The 25,985-nt window shown below is 43.6% G+C and overlaps 1 protein-coding gene across 8 annotated transcripts in view; it reads right to left on the reverse strand.

Moving 5' to 3' along the window:
- zfhx3b (zinc finger homeobox 3b) overlaps positions 1-25,985 on the reverse strand; it is a 235,246-nt gene that overhangs the window by 78,236 nt on the left and 131,025 nt on the right. For 7 of the 8 annotated variants that reach the window (XM_051378275.1, XM_051378281.1, XM_051378280.1 and 4 more), the window contains 3 exons: positions 12,081-14,579; positions 11,307-11,886; positions 7,848-8,344 (listed from right to left, as the gene is read on the reverse strand). In XM_051378275.1, the coding sequence (XP_051234235.1) occupies positions 7,848-8,344; positions 11,307-11,886; positions 12,081-14,543 (3,540 nt within the window). In that variant the 5' untranslated portion in view covers positions 14,544-14,579. The remainder of the gene's footprint in view (positions 1-7,847; positions 8,345-11,306; positions 11,887-12,080; positions 14,580-25,985) is intronic. The other variant, XM_051378279.1, reaches the window with a different exon arrangement.

Below are 25,985 nucleotides of genomic sequence, written 5' to 3' on the forward strand. Positions count from 1 at the left end.
AAGTTCTGCAATCCAACAGTAATCGATGCACCACAAAATGGAAAGACCTTAGGGGCAGATTTGTTAAAACAAAGAAAACCTGGGTAAAACAAAGGCAGTACATGCTCTGCGCACTTAGGAGCAATTTAAATGGCTGCAGAACTGTAAATCAAGCGTGGGTTTGAACCCGGCTGCCTTCCAACAAACAACAAAGCCAACTGGTTATGCAATTACATAAAGAGCTGTCAAATGCTCTATATGTCGTGCTTAAAAACTTAATTATGAATACATGTATATAAAATATTGTAATATGCTTGTAATATTGTGTTTAGCTACTCAAACGTCCTTTCAGACTTACAAGTGATGATTACAAGAATGAGGGAATGAAACAACAGCCAAGGCCACATATCTATCATTCTGTGAAATTTATCTGTCCCATGACTCTACTCTGTAGGCCAAACCCAAACAGAATGGAGGGTCCCTGTGTGCTCATCCTGGTACCTAAGACCTCCTCCCCTCTCCTCATCTGTCTCTTCACCCTACCTTGCTTTCATGTACAGCTCCGCTGAACACAGACCTCAGAGCTGAGTAGTTTTGTGGCCCTTACCACTCGGAGGCCATTAATCTGGTGGCTTAGCCACTGATGTATTGATGGCACAGAGCCGGTAAGCCTGCCTGCCTCACTTTCTCCATCCCTTCAGCTTAGCAGCTACATAGATTCACAGGAGCCTACATCTGGCCTCATCAAAGCAGTGTTTACCTGCCAATTGCCACTGCTAGTCTTTCAGGTGCGGTGGCTACAGGTCGGCAGATGTATTGACCAGCTGGTCAAAAAAGACCTTTGAGACACCTCATTCAAGCCATGATAGCCACAAAGTGTGTTTGCATGCACTCAAAATACATCCATTGCATCCAAGTTTATGAGCAGCTTATTCTGGTTCGTTTCAGTTCTTCGAACCACATGTTCGACTTTCAGCTTACAACTAACACTACAAGAAACAGAGCTTACATTAAGGTGCTCTGTTGACCAGTACAATTACAAAATTAGAAGTAGTAAGAGCATTAGCATTAGTTCTACTATATTAAAATGTCTAATGAGCCTGTATGCATCAGCACAAAATTCCAGATTATTAATTTGACAATCAGACAAAACATTTAAACTTGGTTATTGGGGAAGTTTGCTTATTGCAAACCATGAAAAGGTCTTTATTAATCACTTCAGTATGGGTATTCATAGTAATTATTTGTGTACATGTAAATGTAAAGCCAGTCAGCCTATATAGGAACCTATTTTACCACAGTTTGACTACCAAATACATAATAAGTTCATAGGAAATTGTAGAGGTCGCTGATGACATGGAAACCTAAACAGGTCGTTTTGACGAGAAAGCAAAAGGAATACTATCTCTTTGGAATCTTTACAGTGGGGGTGATAAAAAGACAGCACCATGACTGATGTGTCTGTAATATCATCCTGACAAGATAGAGGCAGGCAGACCCAGAGAATAACACAGATTAGATACAGAGACCCTCCGGTTGGTGCAGGAAGAAGTTTCTGTAATACCAGTCTCAATAATACCACCTTCTCCTGCAATAACTTGAAAGGGAAGAACTTTATTTTACTGTTTGTCATAAATACAAAATTTAAAGCAAAATTTAAGCCTGGAAAGCTTTATGTGTCTTCTTTTCTATGGGAGTTATATCTGTGGATTTAATAAGAGAGTCAATGTGTTGACAATAATGTGAACAGTACTTTGCTCTTAAGTGAGGAGCAAGGAACTAACAAGTTGAAGAGTAAGTATGGAGTTAAATGGTGAAAGCAGACACATGATTTAGCTGAGGAGAATATTTAGTTTTCTAACATGACTGGATTAAAGATATTTAACCTTAAGCAGATCCCCATTCTAGACCACCCACTGATTCACTATCTTGTGTGTGATTAGTTATGTTTATTAATTTTGAGGGAGACAACAAGGTAAAGGTGAAAGGGGGAGAAGCAATATAATGCAGATAGAAGCAGAGTTAATTGAGAGGTATAGAGTCTAAGATGTGCAATGTTTAAGTAGCTGTTTCTTGTATGTAAAAGGGGGAATCTGGGTAGAAGGTAAAAACTGTATCTACACCACACATCACTGCCTGTAGTGACAAAACCATGTACTGTACACAAAGAGGAACTTATCTTTATATTGAATTGTGATGAACCTTGTGTCACAAAACACATATTACTTTGCCTATTCCCTTTCCTTCCTCAAACACTGATCTGCCTTTTCTGCTGATCAGCCTGGAGATAACAGGATCAGCAGCTTCCTTGCACATTAGCAGGAGCGTGCTCTACGGCTCTTGTCCAAAAACAAAAAGAATCAAATCAAAACAAACATCATTAACACCAAGGCCCAAGGATCTCCAACTCCCAGCTGATAACACATCATCTCTATCCTTCCTCTATAGCTCTGTGGAACATACAGAATGCATCTCTATCGCCACCACAGACCCAGGACGGAGGACCTGCTCTGTAAGGCCCTTTTAACTCTGGCAATTGCGGTAAACAGCCACTGAAAAAAAGCTGGGAAAAGGCCAGCCTCCCTTGTCTAAGCAGATTTCTGCTCCCCTTATTTCACTGTTACTTTGTAAATCCCAGCAACAGCCACAGTAGGGCAGTTGCACATACAATCAGCAGCAGCAACAGCAGCAGCAGTAGCAGCTGTGCCACGGGTCAAAGCCCGACCCTTTCCCTGGCCTTCTCAAGGGGTGGGAGCTGGAAGAGTTGTGAAATTCTTGCACACTGCCAAACACTAAGCCCTACAAGCCCCCCTTACTTGCCTGACAGCCCCTCTCTCCAGTCTACCCTTGTTTTCTGTCATATGCCACTCCTTCCTTGTTCCGCCCACCACTCAGAGTAACTGAGATCTGTTTGAGGTAGGACACTAGAGTTCAACACCTGCAGGCAGCTACAGACACAAAAAGAATAACCGGGCTTCAGGATCATGACTGTGTTGACTGAGGAGGTGTTACAGGAGCCCATACAGAATTGAAATACTTCCTTAGTGGGAAGTTTTACCGTTGATCACATGTACATCACTTCATATCATGAGAACCTCCCTATGAGCAATTAAAATTATACATTTCATGAGCCCTATGTTGTCATCTGCTGGCACTTTAGATTACAAGATTGCTCTGTGTGTGTGCATGTGTGTGTGTGTTTTGTCTGTGTGTGCGTTCACACGCTGGTGCATGTGAAAGGAGAGAATGGGCTGTCTCCCAGGATGTGCAGCGAGCGCTTTATTAGAGCGGTAGTACCAGTAAATCAGAGCTCAGCTCTTCCTGGAACTGCTGCAACCTTTCCCACTGAGCACTATTACTGAACAATCATAGGCTAGCCATGATAATTAGCAGAGTATCTATCCTTCCAACCCTCCTATCGCCACCCCCACCCCCCCACCCCCCATCCCCATCCCCATCCCCTCTCTCCTGACTGTCTCTCCATCCTCCTCCTACCCCTCCTCTTCTTAGAAATGTCTGGTGGGTGAGTGGGTAAGGCCAGGCGCCCACTACACAACATTTCGTCAGAGGACAACTCACAATACCTGCCACAATTTCTGTCTTGACTGAGACTTGACAATTTTGGCGGCCCACCAAAAATGATCAAGTACGAATCCTACCAAAGTTTAGGATCTCAGGAAGGGAATTAGACATGGAAGTGCCGACGCTGTCATAGTAGCGACGGGCAACAACATTTCATAACAATGCTGTCAATGTGCAAAAATCTTAAAACTCAACTGGAATGCCAAAATCAGCTATCCTGTCATCGAGTGGGCATTTGGCTCTAGTCTTGGTCAACAGGACGGAATCCAGAATACACTTTATAACTTGAATTGGTTGCAAAACTGCAATATCTTTCTTAAACTGGAATACAACTATACACCGTTTGTGGTTGTACCTCAACTACAAACTATTGTATGGTCCAGGAGGAATTGCTGTCAATCCTGGTAGTTATGATCATTAATGGGGAGAGACTTGCATTCCTGAGTCTGAGAGGCCAGTGCTTCTGCTGAGTAGTAACATCAATGAAACACCTTAATGTCTTTTCATGTAACCACTAATCCCTTCATTTGCATTACTGCCTCTTGTCCTCTGTTTTTTCATTGTGATTATTTGCTTTCTGCATAGTGTAGACATATGCTTTCCTCAGTGTTCACTGATTCTTTTGGATTGCACTGAAGGGTAAAATAAGAGCAGTAACTCCATCCAAGCTACAGATGTATTGTGTTCGTTAATGGGCCAGCCGCTGGGCTCCGCTTAACACTATGTAAGTGCAGTTAAAAGTGCAAAACATAAGATCAAAACCCTGTTTCTCATCAGTACGGAACAGGCAGTGGATGTGACTGTGTGTGTAAAGCAGAGTAAAATAGGTGAAAAGTTTGTACAGTTATGCATGTGCTCAGTAGAGCGAAACAAGGACAGAAGGAGGGGTGTCAGGACTTTCTTGGTTAAAGATTCCCCATCTGATAGTGACGGCACTTTCTCCCTTTCTTTCCATGGCCAAGCGGCATCTGGAGTGGATTTTGTGCTAGCAGACACCGAGGAACATGATTACATTCGGCTAACTGCGCTCTAAACTGATTATGCATGTGCCAAGCTAATGGACTACATTTGCAAGAGGAAAAATAACATCCAATCAATCTCAATTACCGCCGATTGCACCGGCCCCCGAGACAAGGAAGGTAGCCAGCTAACCCCCATGCTCCTCCCCTTTCCCCCAACCCTTGACTGGAAGCTGAGGCTTGTGGCTGGGCCTGGTTAGGTCCCACCCATTGTGTCTGGCCAGGGCAGCCAGGGCCTGAGAGCTGGATTAGTTACACTCATCTCACCTCCACACTAACACATAGCGAAGCACTGAGGCCTACTGCTGGTGGTAAATGAGCTATCACATTCACATACTATGTATGTGGCTAACTGAAAAATGAGGGTGGAATCTGGGTTTTCTTCCAAGATGAAGAGAGAGTCTCAGGGGAGAGCTACATATTCTAAAAACATACAGTACACAAACAAACGCTTGGGTTATCTGGATACGGCAACAGAACCCATCTGTTTGTGTTTAGGAGTGACCATTCTAGGAGCAGATGGGTGACCATCTTCTCTATGGTCCATGAGAAAAAGAGAAGGTGAAAGTTAGCTTCAGAGCACAGAGGAGTGTGTTGGCAGAACACACAGCACTCATAATGGGTATCTTTCAAATGAGAACATAGTACACAGGGGGAGACAGCATCACCCCCCACTGTGTGGTGGTCCATGTGGTCAGGATGACTTGCTGGATCTTTCTGTGGTCTTTTGGAACATTCCAATACATGGGGTGGTGGGGGTGATATTTTTAGAAAGCCCTAATATGGGCCGCATACCACAGACTCTCAAATTATCCCATCCAGCTTAGCCCTCAGTTTAAACCTTCCTTTTTAATTCCAGTAATTACAGGCTCCAATTTATATGGAGCTGTGCACACAAAGGGCCTGTTTAATGCAAACCAGTTTGATTTGGGTGAAGTGTCCCAAGCATCTCCCACATCTTACAGTCTGTTTATGCTGACTTGATGATTTATTTTCTCCCCAAAAAGGTTAAAATTGTGCTATTTGCATCAGATTTCTTTGGGGAGGAATAAATGAATGGTGATTTTCCTTTTTTCATCTTTGCATAATATACCAAGTTGGGTTTACATGCTTGTGGGCTACTGTGGGTTTCTGCCCATCAGTTTTTCTAACAGGACAGTAAATCGAAAGCAGTACGAAGACTGTGACATTGTCAAGTGGGAAGCCAGTGCTGCCAAGAGGCCTCACAACCGCGCACTTGTTGTCTGCTAATCACATTTGTGAGTTATAAAATATTGTAATAATTCTTGTCAACTCATGAACATCTCTGTTTTTGACTAGTGTCTGAGATGAGTAGAGTCAATGAGGACCGCAGTGGTCTCGGGTTGAGAGAGCAGGTAATTTCTGGACAAATGCACACACTCTTACTCAGAAGATCAATTGGTTTTAAGAAATATGGAGCCATCTTAAGAGGCTTAAGTCATAAAAAATGATCATGCCTGGATGTGTTGTACATATTTAATCCCCCACAGCCTGAACAGCAGTATGACATATGTCTCTTCTCTCTTAAAAATCTTGCATAGAAAAAGAGAAAAAAGAAGAAAAAGGAATATGTTTCTCTTTTGCCTTTTGGGCTCACAGCAAAGTAGAAAGCACAAAGATAATGTAATATAAATTGTACCCTGTACCCTACCGAGACAAGTCTCTCCCTCCAAAGGTGTAAGGAAGAGATGGAGTATGCCAGCGTCTGTCTATTTTGGTCTAATATGAGACTGTCATTGGAATGTGGGCCAGTAAGTCCAGCAGCTAATGCCTGGAGAGGATGACCATGGGCTGGAAAAGCACAAGGATAACTTGCTGTGCTTTTCTTTTGTCTCACAACTGACTCAACACATTTGCAGATTATGTTGCATATTTGCATTTGTGTGCATCTATAAATATCCCATGCATCTCAAAATGTTCCTGTGTCCCTCTTGCTTGTCCTAGAGCAAACCATAGACTGTAGAGGTAAACTACATGTTCCTCTTGTGACCCACGGCCCCTTTACGAGGAACCCTGCATCACAGCTCCCCCTTTTACAAAACACTGAGAATTGATTTCTTTCTTTTACTGTTATTTCAGAACAAAAGCTTTGTGGACAGGAAACACGGCTGCTATGCCAGTGGTTCTAAGGAACCATTCATAATGCTGGATTATTTTCAAATAGACAGCCTTTTTAAGGGGGTTTAAATGGACCACTTCGCCTTAGTTTTAATGTGATTAAAAACAACATGCTTGGGGAAAGAGATTTTTTTTACATGCCTTTCCAAAAGAGGTCATGCTATAATATAAGATACCATTACAAAAGTGTCAAGCAATAGAATTGTTTGAATAGTTTTTTCCTGTTTACTTTTTAAGAGTCAAACACTTGACAATGGAGTGGACTTATTATAAATAAAGGCAACATCTACTGGGATACAGTGCAACATTGTTATATGTTAGATTCTGTTGGTGTGTATGTAGTGTAGGATTTCAGAGAGTATGTAGTGTCAGTGTTTGTATGTGTTTTGTTGTCTGTGTTGTATGTGTATGTGCGCGCGCAGCTATGCCAGTTTGGGTTAAGCACAGGGAGGCCGAAGCCGCAGACACACAGGATAGGTACCTAAGTGGAATCAGGCCTGTTAGATTTATGGCCATTTGTTCGGAGAGTGTTCATCCATTGGCTATTATGGAATGATTAGAGGAGAAGGTGAAGCTCCAAGTCCAGCAAAAATCAATACGGCTGTCGAGAACGATTCAGCCTTTCCCGCTCCGAGGAGTATTAGCACCAAACCTCTGTCTCCTCACACTTCTTCATTCGTCTCCAAGTGATTCACCCCTAAGCCTCCAAACCAGCTTCACCTGCCATGTTCTTCTCATGGCAGCAGTGTCCCTGCTTCTATATGACTACTGGGAAGGCAAGAGTTACACAACAAAGCTATCATTCATGCCTTGGTGTAGCAGCTAGTTTAGCGGTGTGGGCAGCTCTAGAACATTTACTGGAGGAGTATGAAGTTAGCAGGGAGAAGATTAAGGACATATTTTTTTCCATTTGTGTGAAACTTATCAAAGTGAAATTGTATTATAAATACTCACAACTATCATATTACTTGTCCTGGTCTTATTATAACACCTAAACAGTGCAATAATATTGACAGCATTATTGCATGTAGGCTATTGTGCTGAATGAATGTTATCAATGTTTCGGTAAAACACTGCCATGACAGGGTTGAGTGGTGGATGTGATAAAGAAGCTTGAGGACAACTAACCTTGTAGAGTTTGAGGCTAGCCTCATGGCGGGAATTGACAGTGTGCATCCTCAGCTTCTCCAGGCTGTTAGTGTAGTAGTCACAGGCATTGCACTTCAGGTGCACTGGATTGCCAATGGCCACACATTTCAGACGCCATTCATTGCCTTTGCCCCCTTCTTTGATGTGGGCCACAAGCTGGTACTTTTGCACATGCTTGTCTGTCTTGCAGTGCAGCTGGAAGTTGGCCTTGAGCTGAGTGGTGTAGTGGCACAACTTGCACTGGTGAGAGTCACCCACCACAGCACGCCACTCCTCCTCCGGTAGGCTGCGTTCAGCTCCCATATGCATGCCAAGCACATCCAGGTTGTCAGTGGTGAAGCGGTTGCACACAGCGCACTGAAAGAGCTTGAGGGAGGGATCGCTGGTTTGTGATAGGCTTTCTCCCAGGGTCATCAGTTCTTCAGAAACCAACTGCCCACCACCCAGCCGCACGTCCATAGGGATCTCCCCACCTACTAGAATGTGCAGGGAACACAAAAAAAAACAAAAAGAAAGAGGAAAAGGGTTAAAAGGAAAAAGTATTTTGATGGTTGCAAACATTTATCATTATGTTAGACATATTCAAAGCTTACAGTCTAAATCATAGTTCAGTTTTCAAAGCTCACTTTATCTCTCAGTAATTTACCACAGGACGTGTACGTCATTACTTTATTGTTCTGCATCAGTGAGCACAGTGTTTTCCAAAGGAAGTCATAATTTGTGCCACTGTCATGAAATAAATGTAAGGTAAAGTAAAGCTGTTCAACTTAGAAAAACCATGGTCTGTCTGTAGTTATGATATTGCATGGAGGATAATGTGCATGTATGTATTTATGGGCCTATAGCTATGCCTGCTTTGAGCTAAGAATGAAGAAAGCCTGGACATTTCTAAGGAGACCAAAACCTCATGTTGCCAGAGAATGAATGTACATATCGGCCTGTTTGGGCTGGTACACTCTCATGGCCTGTCTGTAAATAAACTTCAGAAGCCATGAGCTCCAAGTTATTTTATCATTACTGCCGAACTAAGGAGTTCCCAAGTAGACATTACTGTAAATCAAATCCATCGGCCTTGTTCACTGAATAATAACATAAAAAATCCACTTCTCTGCTTGGATTCTTCTGCTTCTTTCTCTCCAGATAGCCTCTAAATCAATATGGACACCTAACAGATTAATTCTGCTTGGTACTAGTCTAAACGATAGAGAGGGGGAAAAAAACACAGCAAGCACATATCCTATGACACCAAAGAGAGAACTGATGTCTATACAGTCTGGGAAGGCTGACTTTAAAAATGAATACTAAAAAAATGAGGTAAGAGCAGCCGGGGTTTTTGCCTTTGCTTGCTGATCTTTAATCTTTCACTGCCCAGACTGAGCATGCAGGCTTGACCCTGCCTGGCTTTACACTAAATTAATTCCAGCAGCTCCTTTTTATTTATTGCTGCAGTATGCAGCCTGCTCTTGCACTTTTCTCCATTACCTGGGTTTTTATAGCCAGGAGAGGGAGACCTTTGAGAAGCCCTCTGAAATCACTCACAGACCCAGCTCCCAAGTCATAGCTCCTTACTCTGTCTCTTTTACAGACACACAGATGCACACGCATGCCCAATTGCTATCCCAGTCCTGTATTTTCCTGCACCTTACATTTCTCATTTCTACCTGGCTTTCATGCTCTATTACTATGCAGATTCAATGATTTACCACAGACTGGGATCCTGTTCCTCACTAAATTCTGGCTGTGGACAATTAAACCAAGACTCCAGTTGCATCTATTTGCACATAAGTTATTTTATATTGAAACCATAATGTTGTGAAGGTATATATGTCAACCCATATCCACAATAATACAAAGATAGAATGCTAGCGCTAGGTTAATCAGACACAAAAAGACTGACTCTTTACAATTACCATTTTCTGCCTATTCACTTTCCAAAACTAATGTTTTATAGTGAACAACTGTCTGAGGTAGGGGTTAGGGTTGTCTTTAGTGCTGTTTCAAAGGGTATGATGGACAACAAATTCCAGCACAAATGGCAAACAGTCGCATCCCCCGCGTTCTCTTTAACTCTCTTGCACTCCATCTCATATCTTCCTGTTACTACAGTAGCTGAGTCTTGGGAACGAGGATTACCAGGAGGCTGAGATCATCTGAGGTCAACATTTGTTATCTATCTCTTTGGCAATACACTCAAAAGTCAAAAATCCGCAGAGAGAGCATGAAAGAGCACCTCTCACTTTAGCTGCTTGGGCTCAGACCCCTTTGTGATGGCAGATTCTCTCAAGAGATTTACTGAGCCCTATGCATCATACTGTAGAGTTAATATCACAGTGTTTGTGTTTGATGGCTTTAAGAGTTCCTTTAAGTGTGACCAAGGATGACACCACTGTAGTTTATGGGCCCAGACTGTGTCATCATTGCCTCTCTTGTAACATGCTTATTACAACTCACCTCACAGGAAAATGAACCAGATGGCAGAAGTGGGAAAAAAGAATTAGTCACAGCAATCAATTCTTGTTTGTGTCTTTGAACTGACGACAGTTGGAGACAAGTCTGTACAAACTGCGGGGTTGTAACTGGCACGCCAAACGCTCTGCTATGCTGCTGAATTACCCATGCTGAGCCCTGTAACCTCCCTTCTTTGACCAAGATAAAATTTATAGCTGCAATTACAAAGTTGCAAAAAAAGGAGAACTCCAGTGGTGAAGTTCAGCAGCAGTTTGGGAATAATGACATAAAAGGCTGAGGCTGGCTGCCTGAGGGGGGGCAGGGACAAGAGAATATAGAGATTTGGCCGTCTAACTCACCTTTTGTGAGAAAAATTAGGCATCACAAAGTGAATTTTTAGATTTCAGTCAAACTTACATCTACACAGTGTCACTTAGATCACTGTATGAGAGGACTGTATGAGTGGAAAAAAATTACCTCTGAGCTTCTGCATGCTACTTGGCACATTTATAGCTATACATTTGTGGATTAAACTGATTGGCAGCTTTGTTGCCAGCACTAGAAGGTTTTTACTATGAATGTGAGATTAAAGCATTGAACATAGGCCTACTGTCTATGGTAAGCCCCCCAGGAAACTTGGATCGTGTTTCTTTTACCCCTCCCTCTTTAAATTTCAGCGACACTCTGCTTGTAAACTAAGAGAATGATGTCAAGTTCACTAGGGCAGGCATACCTTAGGGCATGAGAAGGAAAGGCAACCACTAATACCTAGTATAGATAGCAGTGGAAAAGGTCAATATGTGGATATTCCCTTTCATCTTTTCTTTTGTCATCATCATTAATTTTATGTGTTCATGTAAATTGATGAATTAGGATTCAAGATCTTATTGAACTGAAACTGATTCCACATAAAAGAAATAGCTCTAAACACTGTGATTTTGTGGCAACTAGAGGCATTTCTGAGAGTAATACAGGCATAATGGAGCTCACCAAGTGCAGGGGCCAGGGTGGCCATGTTGGGATCCAGGTGAAAGCTCCCCATCAGGAACTGGGCCTCAGCTCCAGCTGGGTCTATCTTGAGGCCTGGTGGTAGGCTCATGTTCTGGGTCAGGTAATATTGGTAGAGCTCAGCCTCAGAAGGTGAAGGCATGGCTCCCAAGCCAAGTCGACCATGCTGCATCTGAGTCACGTTCTGCTGGAGCAGCATCATGTTGTGCATGTGCTTCTCGCTGGTCATATGGATACGCAGGTTCCGTGCCACATTGGTCTCGTAGTCACATACCTCACACCGCCAAGTAGGTTTGCTCTTCGGCTTGGTCGGGGAGGGGGCCCCACACGGTCCAGCCATATGGGCGGAGGACTGTGTAGGATGGTGGTGGGGAGGGTGATGACTACTGGCCTGGGTCACAGAAGGGACAGCCACCACTCCTCCTGGGGTATGTCCAAACACCTGTTCCTGCGCAGAAGCAATGGAGCCTCCATTCTGCAGTGTCTGCATGTTGTTCAGGTGCTTGTCCGACTGCATGTGGATGCTTAGGTTGCCCTTTGTGGTGGTCGAGTAGTTACACACCTAAAAAAATATACATATATATATATGTATATAGGACATTTTCTTTTGAACTGCAATAAAGTGATACATACATTTGTTTTTTTCAATTTTTTACATCTTACAGAAGCATAAATGGCTCAACAAATCAACAACATAAAAGCAACTTCATTGCAACCCTTTAAACACACGAACATTGCCACATTTCTTGTACATACCTCACACCGGAAGGGCTTGTATCCACAGGTATAGCTTTCTCCACGAGCCAGACGAGGGTGGCTCTGACCACTGCTGCAGTACATACAGGAGCCTCCAGAGTCTGGGTGCTTTTCTTTCATGTGGGCCTCCAACGTCTGCTGGTACTTATAATGCCAGTTGCATTTGGGACACTTGAGTGTCTTGCATGAGTTGCGTGAATGCATCATGGTCATGTGGCCACCCAAGGAGCGTGAGGAACCCAGAACGGTGTCACATTTAGGGCATTCTACCCCACTTCCTCCGCTGCCACCAGGCCCATGGTTCTGTGAACACTCGCCCATCCCTGTTATGTCACAGGAGCCCCCTGGGAGAGGGTGGGAGTGTCCATGAGATGAAGGGTGGAGGTGATGAAGATGGTGGTGCATGTGGTGATGATGCAGAAGGGCTCCATTTTCCTCCTCTCCCTCTGCCGGGCAATCATTTGGTTCTGGAGCTGTGGCACTATCTCGATTGGCACTTTCATCAGCAGCAGCATTGGAGGACAGAGGTGAGGAGGAAGTGCCAGCAGTGTCATCCTCGCTCCTTCTGACGGCAGCTGCCGCCATTGCCATGGGAATAGTGGATCCCTGGCAGTTAAAGCTCAGAGGGAGCTCTGATGTCCTCCCTCCACCATCTGAAGTTGAACCCTCTTTCTTGACAGAGGAGGAAGTGGAAGCAGGAACTTTGCTGTTGAGTGTGCAGGCAGAAGGCTGGAGAGCGCTACTAGGCATTAATAAAGGAGATTTGGAAATGCTTTGGTTTGAGACAGCTGGTTCCCCCGCTTCACCCCTGCCGCTGCTACTGTTACCACCACAGGCCACTGCAGTGCTTTCTGCCTCCACCTCGTCTTCCTCCTCCCCTAATAACAGTTCCTCTTCTTCTTCCAAGCCCCCCATCTGGCTCGATAGGTGCGCTTTGCTTTCATGTCCATCAGTGTCCCCATCCTCTGCCTTGCATGCCAACTCTTTCCCAGCAGGCTCCTCTGTTCTCCCTCCCTGTTTGGGCAGGGCACTGGAGTCTTTGGCAGAGCCTGGGGATGAGGTAAGAGTGGATGCTTTGGGAATGCTCAGCCCTCCAAGAGAGAGGACCGAGCTGAGCGGGGTTTGTTGCTGCTGCTGTTGGTGGAGGCCAGAGTCAGAGTCTTTGTTCAGGAGGGTCTCGCTGCCCATGCTGCTGCTTCCAGGCTCCAGATGGACACCACTAAATGTGCCATAGAAGCTCTGGCCAGAGTTAATGGGGAGCAGGGTAGGTGGCAGAGGAGTGCTCTTAGTTTTTGGTTCCAGGAAACTGATGAGGGGCTCTTTGTCCTTCCCAATGCCCTGGATGATGGCAGATGCATGCTTGTCCCCTAGCAGCTGTCGCTCGTCCTCACACAGTGTCATGCGGTGATCATGGACGGCATGAGTGGCAAAGGAACGTGCATAGCCAAAGGACAGCTTGCAGAGAAAACACATGAGAATGGGCTTACCCTTGCCATATAGGGCTAGCCCATCAAATTTGGAGAAATCCACGTTGTTGGGAACATCTTTGGATACACAGGACTTCTTGGCAGACCCATCGCTGTTCAGGTAATCCTTGTTGCTTTTGTGCCGCACATCGAAGACACGGAAACTGTGCAGGACAGGGCTGAGGCCTGCCATGGTTGAGGTATTGGGGAAACCTTGGTCTGAATTGCCAAACCACTTCCCAAAGGAGGAGGCTATGTGGAACGTGTTGATGATCTGAGGGTAGACCGAGGATGAAGTCCCAGCAGGTTCCCCCGGTTTTTCCCCACTGGTGAGAGAGTTTGTGGGAAGCAGGCCGGGTACCATGCCCCCACCACTTTGGATCAACTGACTTAGGCTCTCTACGATGTAGGCTGAGCCATCTGGCTGGTAGACAATCTCTCCAGCCAGGTTCTCCACATCACTGCTCTCCTCTTCCTCTTCCTCCTCTCCTTCCTCACTCCCACTCTCAGGTGCTCCCTGTTGTCGTGTGGGCTGATGTCGCAGAAGAGTGGGCATGCCCCCTCCTCCTGAAGTCATCGGCACCCCAGGAAAGGGTTGAAGACTTGGGAAACAGCTGTCAATCTCCATTTCATCCAAGTCCTCAGATTCTTCCTCTTCTCCACAGCTCACTCCCTCTTGCTCTTCTTCCTCAAGACCCTCTCTTCTAGGATGCAGCTGGCCTGCGGCAGAGCTATCACGGTGGGCCTGGGGCGATGTCTGTTTTGGCTGCTGCTGCTGGGACTGTAGTTCTCTCACCCCGTCATGAGGTGCACTAGGGTTTTGGGGTTGAGAAGGGTAGGGAGCAGAGAGAGACAGGGGGTCCAGGGAAGGGGCCTGGTTGGTGCAAGGGACCTGTGAGCTAGAGTGATCGTTCCAGGGCTGTGGTTGTTGCTGCTTCTGGGAGGAGCCGAGCCCATCGTCTGTCCCAGAAACCACAGGAGACTCACAGCTGTCCATGCTGATGCCTACATGAGGCGTTCATCGCATCCAGGCCTGCGGAAACACAAATTGGAGAATAAGAGGTTATTGTTGTATTTACATACACATAAGCTCCCAAAACTAATTTAACTTTCCAATGTTGTTAACATTAATATTATATTTCAAAACATTACTACACCTATTAAGAAAATGACAGATAGAGAAAATATAAAAAAGACACTATGTATAGGAACCTTAAAAGAAGAAGATCAAATGTATGGCACATTGGGGGAGAGACAAAAGTCTGAGATATAATTGGAAAAATGACACCATGCTCATTACACTAGATTAGGTACTTAAACACAATACCTGAGACAAGCACTAATAAGCCGTCCATGATTCATCTTCCTGCCATATCAGGAAGGTACCATCTTTTATCTTCACCTTCCAAACAACACCCCTAATCTTATATTCTGCAAATCCTACATCCGTTTTTAATTAACTTGCAGTCAGAAAAAAGGAGAAACAGGCTAACTTAATGGATCAAATAGATTCCTTGTGAGATAATTAGACACTGAGAAGCCACCCATCAGCACATTGTACATTTACATAACTGGTAGAAATAGGGAAAACTGCATCTAAAAAAAGCCATTTATAACAAAGTCACCATTATCACTCCATATTCAAGTTGTGTACATATAAGACAAATATATTACATGTGCATTATTGATATAAATGTGTAAACTCTAACATGAACAATAAAAAGGCAGTATTTTCTATGAGCCCAAAATACATAAGCTGGGTTGGGACTTCACTGCAGCTGTGTTTAGATCTTGCATCCAATAACCTCTACGCTCAGCCTGGTTTCAAACACTCCAGCCATCCTCTGCCTCTGAAATAATAAATGGGAGCTGAGCTTTCGGGAGCTGGCCATGCCCCGAGCATCTGAGAGGCCCAACACAGGCTGCAATTTAGAGCGCAGAAGAGATAAAATGATAGCGCAAGATACTGCTGAGCTAATAATTTTATTAAAGGGATGCAGCCAACATTGATTAAAGGGGGCAATCGGGCTGAAACCAATAACTCTCGGCTGCCCTTTAACCCACCAGTACTGAATATTACATGAGCAAAGTTTCCCGGCACCAAGCTCACTGCCATGTCCCGGTTGATTAGCACATTCACTGCTTGCTCTTGATTTATTTACTTATTTACTTAGGGATGCAAATTTCAGCTGTGATCAGAATGGAGTCTACCCCCACAGCCTAACATATTAACTACTGAGGGAGAGGAGAGATTGATAATATCTGTCTGCCTCTTCATGAATGTCTGATGAAGCTTGCCTCTCACACACCATACCTGAGACCTCTCAAGCCTACATGCACTCAAACAAAAAAGAACTCTCATTTTAAAGAGAAAATGCTTTTGTATTTGGACTTCAGATTGAACAATAAGAGGGCAGAGGGAACATATTGTAGGCAAAGTAACAATAAAGAAACAAGCATTAAAATTTTAAAGCAATGACTTTAATTAATTAAATTTAAAATATGACTGCAAAGATGATGTAGATGATAGTGTCATAAATACCCAGGAACAGACATTTTCTTTCAGTATGGTCTACCTATTTGTTTTGATTACACACTGCAGAAACTAACCCCTGATGACCCTTGCCTTGCTTTGCATATAAAATGAAAGATATTAGATTGCTTAAGCAAGATTGCTTTATACAGTCAGACATGATTTAGAGATGGCTGCCATATTGAGTGAGGGGATATTAGCCCTACTGGTCTGTATTTATTATCTGCCCCATTAATAAGAGGCTATGAGCTCAACAGCCATTTCACACAAATGGACTGAGGGCAGTGAGAGTAATGCAAGAAAAAAAAAAAAGCCACATGTCAAACAGAGATTCTTCAAACTAAAAGCACATGGTTAAACTGCACAAAATGAAATGAAGAAAAAAAGTGACTTGTCTACAAGGACTGCCTCATAGGAAAAAAGTCTCCATGTGTCCTGTCTGAGCGAGTTGTTTCACACCTTGTATTTGTAATCTATTCTTTCAGCCCCTCCTCCAGATTCCACTGCCTGTCTCAACCAGGCCTGGGAACACTGGGCTAGTAGTTAAGATTGTTAGTTAAGAATGACCTTTAAGTTCTCTGCTCTCATCTTTGCATAGTCTTGAGCCCAAACAGAGTGGCTACAGTGTACTGTAGTAAGGATGTGTACCCATCCATTCCCATTACTGCTGTAAGATACCTGAAGCAATTAGCAGTAGACAGGATAACACGATGACTCTTGATCAGTGCTAGAGCTCTGAGCCAGCTTGGTGTGGCCACTGCTTACAGAAAACAGGATTGTCCTTTAAAATCAAGATGGTGTAATTCAATAACCTGCAGTGGTTACTGATGAGCAATGGGATTGTCTGGAGTCGGCAAGTCGCAGATGGACCAACTGATATAACGCTGTTTGTCTCTCGGAGGTCTGCCTGGCTCAGTGACACCTGTTTAAAGCAGGAAAAGCTTTAATCTCTGGGAGGCACTAAACAAGTCCGGGAGACAGACAAAGAGACGCGGTCGAAGAAGAGGGGAAGTGGAGGAGGCCGGTGTCTCTGTGTGCTGACTGTGTTAATAACCACAAATCAAAATGATGGAGCAGCACAGTAAAGGTGACTGCTGCTGAGTGGTATTATGTAAGGTTATATACTGTAATATGTAGAAAAGTTGTAATTTTCTTATGCATACTGGCACTGGTTCTGATTGCACAAAACAAGTGATCCTGTCATGGCCTCTGCCCTTGTGTTTAATCGTAACTGTGAATGTGGGCTCACTGAGTTGACAATAAGCACACTGTATGCAGCCAAAACAAGCCTTAGTTGACAATAAGACATAATCAGGGGAAGAAAAGGCTGGATTCCTCAGCTGATCTGAGGGAGAACATGCCGATGCACAGATCTTGACTATAGAACTCACACTCCTGCTGCCACCTGCCTTCAAAGGGTTCAGGGCAGAGTCCCCATGCTTTCTCTCCTCAGACAAAGAAATAAAAAGTCATACTCCATCTCCTCCCACTACTAACAAAGCAGATAAGGTTGAACCTTGTGAAAAGGCCTCAGTCCTAATGAACACTGTCAGAGAGTGGGTCTGGATGTCATTTGGTAGGGATGGAAAATGAGATAAGTTTTAAGTTATGGGTCCTTTCATTAGGTAGGATTTACCGGCCAACTGAGGGAGGAATTAAAGGCTAAGGAACCATCTGATTATAGGCATGCCTGATCACCTGCCTGAAGGCCTGGCCTTGCCTCCAGAGGACCCTGCTCTCCAGGGTTTCCTGAGGGAATTAGCTCTGACTCAGCCCCAACTGTGAATACTGCTGGGCTATGGATGTGATGCAGCCCTGACCCTTAATGCTATCCGCATACACGTCAGCAGTGAGGGAACACCTCCTTAAAATGAAAAAACACTGTTTCTTAATACGCCTAGAGGACCCCTTACAATACACCAGATCTGATTTTCAATTGTTCCTCAGTGATGTTGCCTGTCTGTGTCTGGTCTCTGAGCCATCACAGAGCCCGGCCAGCCACCGCAGGGTAAGGGGCGCTTATTGGAAAATCAATGGCGTGAACGCTAAGCAAGTTACAGGAAGATGTGGGAAGGAAGGGTTCTTATTGATAAAGCAGGGGAAGGCCTTTGATGTTGCACTAGGGACATGCTCATTGATGGGGGAACCATTGTAGTCCTCAGGCAGAGTGAGGCGCGGGTTTATCTCCCAGGTTTGTTCCAATTAATCACCAATAAAGGCGTGCATGCATTGCACTCTTAAACATAAGTCCATTTTAATGCCTGACATGGCTTGGTAAATTCTGGTTTAACACTGTGCTCTTACAGTGAGACAATCTACATTTCTAACACAGAACTGCAAGTGTCTCCTTCTGCCTTACTCTACTGTCTCTGCCAAGACTATCTGTAGCCTATACCTAATACAACAACCTGATACTCAACTAAGGAATAACCATGCTGAGTGTGCAAGTGTGGTCCTGAACAGGCTAGAATCATGAAATGATTTACTCTACAGAATCCAAAATAAATAAATACATGAAACTATAAATAATATACTCATATGTCATTAAAAACATATATTAATTATTTAATTTACTTTATTAATTATATTTATAAAATAATAAACAGTGAAAATGATTCAAGAGAAAAATGGAAGTGAAAAATGCATCTTTCAGTGTCCAAGTTTGCTATTACAGCATCACTTTGTCATGAAATTGTGAGCCAAACAAGTTTGTCAACCACTGCAATTAACAACACACCATTGTAATTATATTAGGTACATGGAGTTCTTGTTCTCTTTGATCCCCAACACTGTAAATCAGACAATTAAGCATGTACAGCATTGTTGTTTATTGTGTGCTGTAAATATTCTGTCTACTATTCTGGCTAATGCAGACATAAGGGTGCTCCAGTATTGCTCCAACTGCAGGAGGCAAAAAGTCACCTCAGGTCGATGGCACTCAGCCTGTAAACAGGGCTTCCCGTAAAATCAATGATCTTCAGTAGGAGCTATCAGTCTGTGGAACAGAAATAGCCGTGGCTGTGTTGAGTCTGAGGCGGGGAAGAACAGTACTGTGTGTTTACATGAGTGTGTGTGAGTAGAAGGGGCCGGTCACTGGCATGTCTGGGAGTATTTCTCAGAGATAGCAGAAATAAGGCACGCAGCTTCTGTCATGTTACAGCCAGTGAAAGCCTAGAAGCATTACTACAGCTCAAAGATTTCATTTATGCTGTTTTGTTTGCGTACTTTAAGCCTCAAACTAGTGTTGCAACAGATATATCACTTACAGCTAAAATAATCCTTGCTGATTACAATATGAGCAAACTCAAATACCCAGGAGGCAATGTGCTGATTGTTTTAGTTTCACAGCACTCAATTTTAGTAACCATTTTGCACTAGTAATACTGGCCAGAAAAAGGCAAAATTGATTTGTTTGTAGTATCAATTGCCTCCTTTGTTAATAGACTTGAAATAGAACCTTGAAAATGATTTTACCCTTTACGCAACACCATCAAATTCTGCTAATCCATTCCATGTTGCAGAACGGAAGAAGTGATTTAAGACAAAGCAGCAGTGAAATCAGAGTGCAGAACTGTATGTTACTCATACACAGGGCAGTCTGTTTAAATGATCTGATTGGATCTCAGCTAACTTCCAAACTCCTCCAGAGGGGATTTACACATGGCACTAGAGTGTTTCCTCAGTTTTGGAGGGTGTGATAGAAACAGCGTGCTGGTGTAATTAGAAGTAGTTAATTAGCTGTGGGTTAATTACTGGGTTCTGCAGAGTGTTGGTGAAAGACGTGGTGGGGTGGCAAAGCAAAGGGAAGCAGCGAACACACAGCAGGAAGCTCCCAGTCTCCCGCCAATTAGCAACCAGCATGGGGGGGCTTCTGTGGTACACTAGAAGTACAAATGTGAGAAGGCTCATATCATTTCACTCAAATCTCAGTACAGGAGAAGAGATAAAGGAAGTGCAGACCAAATACATTCTGTGCGGTTAGAGACACTAAAAATGTCTGAAGATGACAACCAGATTTTCTGAAGAATGCCATATTAAGGCACTATTTTAAATACTACAAAAGTAACTTCATTTACAAACCATACTGAAAAACTGCACCGTATTATTTTCCTGTTATGTCCCATGAGGTTCTTCTAGAAAGCTTTGTAATTTATAAAAGCATTAATTATCCTTGGAATTAAGGTTTTGATGTATAATCAGAAAAGGGCTATTGGGCACAAGCTAACATTCGCCCCAGGCAACCCAGTACACACACGGTATACACTCATACACAGTAGGGTGAGTGATAAATTGCAAGACAGTCAGAGAGAGAGAGAGAGAGAGAGAGAGAGAGAGAGAGAGAGAGAGAGAGAGAGAGAGAGAGAGAGAGACACAACTTCAAGCTGTTTTTTTCAAATACTTATCAGATTAGTTAGATACACATCCCGCATTTCTGCTCAATTTTAGACCAACAGACATGGATATTGAATGATTTGCAACAGTCTGACATGGAACCTCACATCCTTTAGCATGCAGTGCTGACTTTCCCATAGTGTGGAATGCAGAAAGAACACAGATACTTTGTACCCTGGCCTGTCTGGCACTAATCAATCAGAAAACAACACACTGATCATGATCCTTGGGAAGATTTCCAAATGCAAAACATTTAGAAATCCCATCAAGATATTTGTAGATATACAGTGTGTATAACTGTTTCTGTGGTGCTTGCAGATTAGCAGGGAGGAGAGAGGAAAGATAAAGAGATACAGAAAGTGAGCTTGAGATATAGAGCTAGAGAGAAAGTGTGAGAGCTAAAGACATATGTCCAATGAAAGGTCAGGGACATGGGGGGAAATGTGCTGATCAAAGTATTTGAGCCCCAGGACCTTCATTTCTACTAATTATCAAATCTGCCCCTATTTATATCTGCGGGAAGCAGACGTTCTCTCAAGAGAGGATGGAAGTAAAATCTGCTAACTACAGTGCTTTCTGAGCTTCTATTTGCACTCACTCCATTTCATTTGTTCTATATAACAGGATGAGGGTGGTAGAGGGGTAGAGAACCGATAACCACTACTTATTTGGGAATGTTGTTGTTATGAAAGTAAAGGACAGAACACTGTGTACATGAGACAACGAGGCAAATGTGAAATATAGAATCACTCTACTTTTGGAGGTGGGAAACTAATTTATGTTGTTCAAGAAAACTATCTAAAAAGCAAGATTGCATGGTGCCATACACACATATATATACACACATGAACACATACACATGTTCCCCGCAGTGCTGCAGTTAAGACAAGCCAACCACAAACACAGCTGTTAAAATGATCAATATCATTGAAATATTAAACCTTAAGAAGCCGCATTATTGATTGGGAGCCCAATGATAAAACGGTTTATTATCACAATTGTGGGGCTGTATGTAAATGTTTTGGAGAAACATCAGCTGTCCAGCGACCATGGGCCATAGCTAAACATGACCCCCCTAACAATATACGCGACAAGCCTATCACCACTCAGCTCTGCTCTCTTACCCTGCCATCCAAAACCAGATGAATTGCAGGGATTGGGGCGAACAGGGAGATGTCATTACCACTACTTCTTCTTCCATTAAGGATAGCTGACACTGATCAGCATACCAAACCCCTGTTGACAGAGAGAAGAGAGAAGGGGGAATCTAGCCCCCAGAACAACATGGTAGCTCTGGGATGTGGTCTAAGGGATCTCCTGCAGGCATGACAGCAAACAGGAGCATACTGTGGAGCAGGATTCAGGCTCCATGCAGGGATCATTCCCTGACAGACAGATAGGGGACATGGATAACATGTCTATAATCCTAGGCCTTTCTGTGTAATCTGGAAAACAAATACCTTAGTAATGACCCAGTCCTGCACCTGGTAAAACACAGGGTTCACTGGCACCTGGAATTAGACAAGTATCCGCTGCAGAGCATTCTTAAAGGGACACAGTCCTTTAGCAAAACACTAAAGGGAGTTTTACGAAGACACCAACATATGAATCAATGATGTATTTTCTAAGAAGAAACTGTCTTTTGGACTGAACTATAGAACAAAGCAAATCTATAATGTGGTTAAGCTGGGACACCCTTTGAGGTGCATGCAGTGGTATAAGGGGATGAGTTAAGTTACATAGAGGCTCAACAGTGCAACAGCAAGGCAGTGCCACAAGCTTGAGGGTTAGGCCCAGTGTTCGGTTAAGTGTCTAAACCTGAGCAGGGTGATAAGATCCCTTTTAGAAGGCACATGAAGGCCAAATGACCAGGAAACCTGAGTAATGTGGGTGAAAGCTGTCTAGGGTGAGAGCAGAGATGTGGAAAGTCATGCAGCATTATGTGTGGAAAATAGAAACTTACTATCTCTCTTACGCACCTCATACTGAGGATAGGTGCAGCCATATACACATATTATGCTTGTGCGTGCACATACCCCATTATGTGTGTAAGCATATATCCAGACACACACACACACACACATACGCATACACACATGCACTCACACACACATGCATGGAGAGCAAGGATTAGAGGGTGTCCCAGTGAAACCATTCTGTGGAAATTATTTCTTCACAGAAAAAAGGCATGAAAGCCAATGGTGACCTGGCCTCTAATACCAGAGTAGGATATCCTGGATAAATAATTAGAGGGTTCCTTAGAAGACCCTGCACAGTCGCACTATTCACTCCCCACTTCACATTTGCAAAAGTCATTAATGACAAAGATTTAGAAAGAAAAAGCGAAAAATCTTTCTGGTACACAAATACTTTTTTTATGAGGTCTGGCCCAAATTCCTCTCTGCTTAACTGAAGCCCTTATCCTGGGAAAGAACTGCACCCGTTCTAAACAATAAACCTCAGGGGAAAAGTGTTTTCTATTGCCCCCTTCCCCCACTGAATTATGCAAGTTAATAAAGTTAAAAGAATAACGTGTCCTGTGTTTTAAAAGAGGAAGTGAACAAGAAATGTTGGGACACTGGATCCCAAAAGACAGACAAAACAAAGCAGAAAGAGAAAATAGTCTCAAACTCTAAAATCAGAGGCTGTTTTTGAGAACGACAAATGAGTGTGAAGATGGCTATTCTTGTGCCACAGTGGCAGACATCTCCAGTTAGTGCTCACACTTAGTCACAGCATGTGCCACTTCTACAGTGAGCTGTGTGGCTAACCAGGATTATTAATTGGAAATAACCACGAGTGAATCTGACAGGTGGAATTACATTTATCACATTCAGATTACTCCTATTTCCAACGAAGGAAAACACAATCACCAAAATGGATTCCGCTGTATACCGCTGAAACATCTTAGCGTATTTCATTGAGACAAAAAAAGAAATGTTAATGTGTCTTCAAGAAGACAAGCCACCGGGCACTAGTTTACATGCCAATGGAATGACTAATCTTTGCACCGGCAGTTTATAAACAGAACACTCATAAATCAGAGCTTGATGCAATAGTCATCTTAAAAGGAGAGCAGAGCTTGCCCTACAGTTTACAAGGACAGATTCCAAAGCAAACCTTGGAAGGTGATGCGCATTCCTTCTGAGTAGAACAGTGATGAGGAACTGTCAACAGAGGAAAAGGGAAGAAAAACAAAAAGAAAACAACTTGTTAAGTGTATAACAAGGTGGCCTGGAGGGCAATGCTGAAAGACACCTCAGCACTTGACTCTGAAGTGTGCAAGGAACATCAAACAGCATTTCTGTAGCTACGTTGAGCACTGACAGAGCCGACCACGGTGTTCAGAGACCCTTGTGTGAGGAAAACACAACAGTTTGGCAAGAAATAAAGAGGTAAAGTGTGACTAAAAGACAACAGTTCCTCCTGCAGTAGTAATCACAAGTGTTCATGCGCCCTAAATCTGAGTTTTGTTCTGAGCCACACACCTCCAGGGAGACCTGTCTAACATGAGGGAAAGCTGCTGCCATCAAACTACAAAACAGAGACAGAATAAGCCTATTATAAAATGCAATTGCAAACAATGAAGCGATTCCTATTAGAGAATGTCTAACCCTGCATTGTATAGCTAGAAGGTGGGTGTGTGGCACAGAGAGAGATTAGACTTGGGTGGCAAGCGTGGCCCTCTGTGAGAAGCCCTACCGAAGGACAGTAAGGGGGCAAAGCCTCTTTACTGCTCTGCAGCTAGAAGAAAATCAACAAATATATGACCATTAAAGCTGCTGGCAGCGCAGTGCCAAAACTTGGCACAGTGGCGTCTACAAGTGTCCAGATGATAAGCTTGAAACATATTCAAAAATCCTATCTATTCTATCTAATCATATCAGAAGAAACTGACAAATGATAGCTAGGCAGAAGCAAAAAAACGGTGTGATATTTTAAGAAATGCGGCGCATATTCATAAGTTCCTCTTCTTCCTCTCCTCTCTTGGCCTGGTTTGAGTGTTGTGACAGCTACAGTGCTGTGGAGCTATATTTGAGAAAGACCAGCCTCCTGCCCCTCATCTCCACACACACTGCAGCCCTTGTTCATCTGCCTTAATGAAATGGCCACATGCCTCCTCTCATCCTAGAGCTGCTTGCACACTGTAGCACCTGGTAGATATAAATCAGCCCTACTGAGCTGTATTTGGGAAGTGAGGCATTAAGCATGACATGGGCTGTCAAAGTTCAGATCGCACCAACCGCAACATCTAGTTGAACCGCTGCAGAACAGACCCGAGACCAAGGAGCAGGCCTACCACCGGTCTCTTATCTTCTGCCTCTCAGCTCCGCATGACATGGCTGCCACATCTGGGTCCCAGCTGGGAAGCCTGCTGAACACAGCGTAGCACAACTGAGGCTAGGTAGGGGAACACTGGTGCACCCACGCTACGTGAATTCATGGTAAAACTCCCTTTTACAAGGATAAACATCCTCAAAACAGTCAAGATTTAAATGGGTCTTGTTTGCTGCCATTTATCTTTGGGCTTTCTTATCTGTGAGCTGTAGGGGCTTGTGGGTATTATTACAGTTTTTAAGTGGTGTAGGTTCTATTTCTGAGCAAGGAGATAAAAGTAGCTGAGTGCATGTGTGTTGTGTGAGCATACAGTATATGTGTGTATGTGTGAGTGGAATTTCAGTCACGTGAGCTCAGGGTCTGAAGGTCAAACACAGCAAGAGAACCCACACATTCCTCAGAGGACAAGCACACATATTTAGTGCACGAGTATGTGTAAGCATGTGCATTTGACTTGTACGCATGCATGTGTAAGCATATTAAACTAGCCAAAGCTCCAGTTTTCCGCCACTCCACCAGTCTACTCCAGAGCTTTATACTTAAATATTAAATAGATTCTCACTCTGGGCTTTACATGTATGGGATGAGTCCTCAGATAGATACAGACACAAAGGCAGGGGGACAGAGCACTCAAAGAGAAAAGCGCTATGAAAAACAGAGCAAAAAGGGACAAAGGAAGCTAAAGGGTAAGGATAAAGAATTATCATCTGCCAGGGATTTGGTTGTGGGCTTTCGCAGATGGGGATGGTATGATGTCTTGCTACCCTGAGTCAGAATGGAGAGCTGAGGTGGAGCAGAGGGATGAGTACGAGAGACAAAAGTACAGATGGGGGAGAATGAAGGAAAAAGGAGATGATGGGACAGTGGAAGAAGCCCAGGTTCAACTCAGCTCTACTGTAATTTACATTGCTGGGTAATTAGCTTCAGGATCAGGGGCACAAGCCAATGACAGATGCCTCTCGCAGGGAAAGAGCAAGCATGTGAAGAGGACCACAGCATTACTTTTGTGACACATAGCATTCATTGATTCAGTCTGTCAGAGGGCGTATGTGTCAAGGGCATAAAAACTGCCATGTGTATTGTCCAGAATGGAGAGAAATCAATTCATGGATTTAAGGTTATCTTTGGCAGAGGTGAGTAAAGTAACATAAGACCTGATTCTAAAACTGTGGCAAA

This window comes from Dicentrarchus labrax, unplaced genomic scaffold (genome assembly GCF_905237075.1).
Source record: "Dicentrarchus labrax unplaced genomic scaffold, dlabrax2021, whole genome shotgun sequence".
In the NCBI taxonomy this organism is placed as follows: domain Eukaryota; kingdom Metazoa; phylum Chordata; class Actinopteri; family Moronidae; genus Dicentrarchus; species Dicentrarchus labrax.